The sequence below is a fragment of the Poecilia reticulata genome, linkage group LG21 (assembly GCF_000633615.1).
Source record: "Poecilia reticulata strain Guanapo linkage group LG21, Guppy_female_1.0+MT, whole genome shotgun sequence".
Taxonomy (NCBI): domain Eukaryota; kingdom Metazoa; phylum Chordata; class Actinopteri; order Cyprinodontiformes; family Poeciliidae; genus Poecilia; species Poecilia reticulata.
The window spans coordinates 5,026,069-5,030,839 of NC_024351.1; the positions used below are offsets into that span (position 1 = coordinate 5,026,069).

The window sequence follows — 4,771 nt, forward strand, 5'->3', positions numbered from 1 at the left end:
CAATTCTGTCAGTAGCGTGTCATTGACTTACTCCATTTAGTAGGCAAACAACAGTGTATAAACTAAATTTAGCAAAAATGCTGTCAGTTGATTATTGACTTATGCTAAYATTAGCATTTATATCAAAATAAGCTAAAATGCTTAGCTTAAATCATTAGCTTGAGGGCAGTCAGGCGGTTTAAAACMAACCGTTTCCTGTGAAACTTTGTTTGCGATCTGATTGGTGTGGCGGAGGAACCGGACAGTCGAGACGTCACCCAGAGCAGCAAAACATCTGCAGAATGAGAATTTAAAAAGCAGAGAAGAAGAGAACGATCAAGAGAGATAAGAGGAGCGATGAAACAACAGTAAAGTCTGATCGAAGGCCTGGAAACCTGCAAATTTAATGAACTGAGATAAATAAGAGAATCAGTCTAATGAGCCTTCACATGCACTGCAAGTCTGAGAAACAGAAACCCCTTATAGCATTCGGCTACTTTATTACCAACTCTGTCTGAACAGTTGCATCAGATTAATGAAGAAGTCATAAAGAGAAGTTTAAAAAAAAAGCTCCTTCTTACTGACTCTTCCTCATTAACATCAGTTTCCCTCATTAAGGGCATCCACTCCAGAGTAAAAAGAAAAAAAAAGGTTCCGTTCTCAGATTTTGGGATTTATGCAAATGGAGCCAGACCCTAACGAACAGCATATGCATTATTAATGACAGAGAATTCAGATTTGAGGAGTATTTTTTTTACAACAGAGAGAAATAAAGATGGAGAGAGCGAGAAGGAGAGGATGAGGGAGAATTAAAACCTGTCTGATGATAAATGAATTGGAGGCACCGTCTGCTGTGTGCTTGTGTTTAATTTTGTATATCCGGACATTTCGGGGAATCTAATTATGCATTCTTATAAACAAAATATGTCTTTGTTATGGGGGGAGAATCCAGTTCTCTCATAATATTTTCTCCAGAAGTTGTTAAAGAAAAAGAAAGCGGTTTAAAAACGCGGGTTTGTGCATTTCTGTTGACCTGCTGACCTTTCTGCGATGTGCAGCTGACGCGCCTCCAACGCCAACTTGCTGAGTGTCTTCCACATGGCCTCMGTCTCTGGTGACATCTCCAGAGTCTCCAGAAACGCTGTTGCTCTGGAAACAAGCAGAACAACGACATACGACCTGAAACTCGACAAACAGTCAATTAGGAACGCCCCGAGTCTTTCATCCCCAGCATCAAACACTGAGCTGCTGCTGCAGACGGGTTTTCAGCTCTACTCGCTTCTTGCACTGCAATTTGTAAACAAATCCCGGTGAAGCTGAAATAATTCACCTGTAGGAATAGAATTAGGACTGAAGCGATTAATCGGATTGATCAATGGGCTGGAGATTAATCAGTTTTTATCAACTTTTGGTTTTTAGAAAATCTGGATATTTTTCATCAATCCACTGCTTCTAGTTCAGAGTGACGTCAGGCCGCCATCTTGTTTGACATTCGTGTGATAAAAGGATCAGGTTAAGATTTTTTTTTTTTTTTTACAAAAAATAAAGTCATAATGTTACAAGGATACAGTAATAGTAATATGTAGTAAATCAAAAATAAATGAGACTAAAATATTAAGAGAATGAAGTAGTAATTTTATAAGATAATTATCCAAGCTTTTTTCTMGTTAAAACAATTTTTTTCTTGTAGTTTTAAGACCTTCTTCTGGTAAAATTGCCACTTTATTCTGCTGATATTATGACTATATTCTCTTAATTAAACAAAAATGATCRTAGTTTGGCCCTGRTACTCAGTTKTAAACCTCACAGCAGGGAGGGCTGAASCGAAAGCCACTTTCTAAAAAAGTGCAAGACGTTTGAMCATTTCTGTAAGAAACTGTGAATGTCAGATGGTAAGAGATGRGRGTSGTTGAGGTAAAGCTAATAAAAGTCATTTTTAAAGGGGATCTTTTATACAAAATTCACATTTGTATGCTTCTGTACTTCCATTTGGTTCTTAACTGCTACTAAAAACAGCACAAGTGGTTAAAAAAAAATGCAACCAGTCATTTTTAGGTCAAAGATTTTTGGCGTCTGGAAAATGAGTTTCAAAAATCTCCTGAATGCAACGTGACAAATCAGCAGGAACTATCCCTCATAGTTACCCCAGTTACCCAGCAACATAGAAACCACTTGCTGCATTACTTTTGGTTTTGCAGGAGGCTCTACTAATGCTTTTCAAAGATGTACTGTGGTATAATGTCTGTTTGCAGCCATTTTCACGTGCGAGTGTAAACTTTGAGTTGGGGGATGTGGCCAGCAGCAGCTTATTTGGATTTAAAGTGACAGGAGCCAAAAACAGCTAAAAATAGGCAGAACTGAGACTAAAATCTGCAAAATAATGTAATGAACATGTTTTGCATAATCCGTAGACTTATTCTAACCTGTTCAAGGAAGCATAAAAGGTGATTTTAATGAAACCCAAGAGAGTTATTGTAAAAAATTCAGCTGCTCCTTCTTTGAAATAAGAGGTCAGTTAATTATTTCCTCCGCTCGATGAGGAGCCTTCGGAGGTGTCCAAGTCACGACGTGCTGAGGAGACACATTTCGTCTCCCAGCTGGCCTGAGAGGGCTGCAGAAAAACAAGAGGAGCAGGAGGAAGCGGAGGGATAAAAGGACATCTGGGTTCTTCTGGTCGCCCTGCTGCGCCGCAGTGATTCACACCGAGGGACGGATGGGTGTTTACGCCGCGCCACACTCATCATTAGAGACATCTTCTTCTTTTGTTCTTCCAGGAAGCCAGGACCGGACCTACCTGTCGTAATCTCCGTCGTCGGTGGCGGTACCGAACTCAATAAGGCCTTCGTCCAAAGAGTACCCCACCATGTTGACGCCCTCCGTCACTATGACTTCCGTCTTTCCGTCGGCTCGCATCAGATCCACGATGTCTCCCTGGAAAAAACAGATCAACTTTATTCAGTCTGTGACACAAAAGCAAGAAGTTTGATTTCAGTTCCACTTTGGTCTCAACTGAAGACATTTTAAATGCAAACATGTTCATCTGGATATTTGGCGGATTGACAAAATGCTGGTACTGATACGAAGGCCTGTCACATCCATCCATCCATTTTCTTACACCCTTRTCCCTCAGTGGGGTTGGGAGGTGTTGCTGCCTCTCCAGCTAGGGTACCAGGCAAGGGGCGGGGTCACCTGGACAGGTCGCCAGTCTGTCGCAGGGCAACACAGAGACACACAACCATGCACACACACTCACACCTAGGGGCAATTTGGAGAGGCCAATTAACCTGACAGTCATGTTTTTGGACTGTGGGAGGAAACCAGAGTACCTGGAGAAAACCCACCATGCACAGGGAGAACATGGAGACTCCATGCAGAAAGACCGGGGCCGGGAATCGAACCCAGAACCTTCTTGCTGCAAGGCAACAGCTCTACCAACTGCGCCACTGTCACAATAAATCAATTAATCGCACGATAAATTTAAACCAGCTCAGTAATTTCCATTTGCATGATTTATTGTTTTTTCTCTTTCTACCGAAAACTGGATGATAAAATTTGTCAATCTGGTGCTTTGGTCTCAATTAGCTCCTTTTTTGAATAGAATATTGTTTACAGAGACTCATAATTCATTTTATTTATTGTTTCTGTTGTTTTGTTTATTTATTTTGGATATTTAAAATGTCTTCCCATTAAAGTTTATTGATATTTGAGAATATGTTCTTGCCATCACCATTAAATTTCTTGAAAATGTTTTTTTWAAAAAAACTGTATTATCATTTATTGCAATAACTTCTGGGACAATTTGACAGGCCTGCTAATACGACTTAGTCAGATGAGGGTGGAGCACCAAAAAATGTACGCAAGTAAGAGTAAAAACAGAAATATTCAAGAAACTGATCAAAACATTTACTATTTAAAACTTACATCATCAGGTGGACCAAAATGTAAAGTTATGTGGAAATGCTGTCATTTTAGAGACTAAAATGAAAATAATTCATATAAATAACAAAATCAGACAAAAGAAAAATTGTTTTCAATATAAAACATGAAACTGCAACAAAAACCGCAGGCGTGCGAGAGTCTGACATCACTTCACAAGAACCTACAAAATAAAGAAATGCCAGCACGTTAAAGGATTACAGCCGAACATAAAGAGTGACGTTGAGTACAGAAATAAATATTTGGGTAATTCTTAATGAAAAAATGCTTTAAATGATATACACACTAAATATTTAGTCAGATTTAACTAAATTATTCGTGGGCTGAACTTTTGCGCCTCCTGAAAACAGGTGGAATCACGAGGAAAAACGTGAACTAGCATCTCAAAACATCGTCCAGGAAGGTAAAAGCTCATAAATAATAAAGTTTGCGTGCACCCACCCTGATGGGGAACATGGTGATGCTCTCTGGGCTGTCGATGCTGTACCAGATGCAGAGGTTGCCCCGGTTCTGGGAGACCACCACGTCGCTGCCGGGCACCCACTGGACGTACGAGCAGAACGTGAGCAGCGTGGTTTTCACCCGGGACTCGATGTCGTACAGGTTGAGCTGAGGAAGAACGAGAAGACGAAAAGGACAAGATTCATCCTCAGTCAGAGGATTCATCCCTTACTGATGAATCTATACACTGGGACAGTGTATAGTGTACACTGTCCCACTATAAAAATCAAGCACTTTCAAGGTCATGGAAAATGTTATATTTGGAAATGTCTTTGTCACCGATTCTGTTCATTACTTTTATGGACAGAATTTCTAGGCGCAGCCGAGGTGTTGATCCGTTTTGGTGGCCTTAGGA

At 40.3% G+C, this 4,771-nt stretch overlaps 1 protein-coding gene across 1 annotated transcript in view; it reads right to left on the reverse strand.

Annotated features, from left to right (window-relative positions):
* Positions 1-4,771, reverse strand: part of ift172 (intraflagellar transport 172) — a 40,629-nt gene that overhangs the window by 25,966 nt on the left and 9,892 nt on the right. The window contains exons 16-19 of the mRNA XM_008397204.2: positions 4,357-4,524; positions 2,774-2,910; positions 1,021-1,128; positions 190-274 (exon numbers count right to left, since the gene is read on the reverse strand). Coding sequence (XP_008395426.1) covers positions 190-274; positions 1,021-1,128; positions 2,774-2,910; positions 4,357-4,524 — 498 coding nt within the window. The remainder of the gene's footprint in view (positions 1-189; positions 275-1,020; positions 1,129-2,773; positions 2,911-4,356; positions 4,525-4,771) is intronic.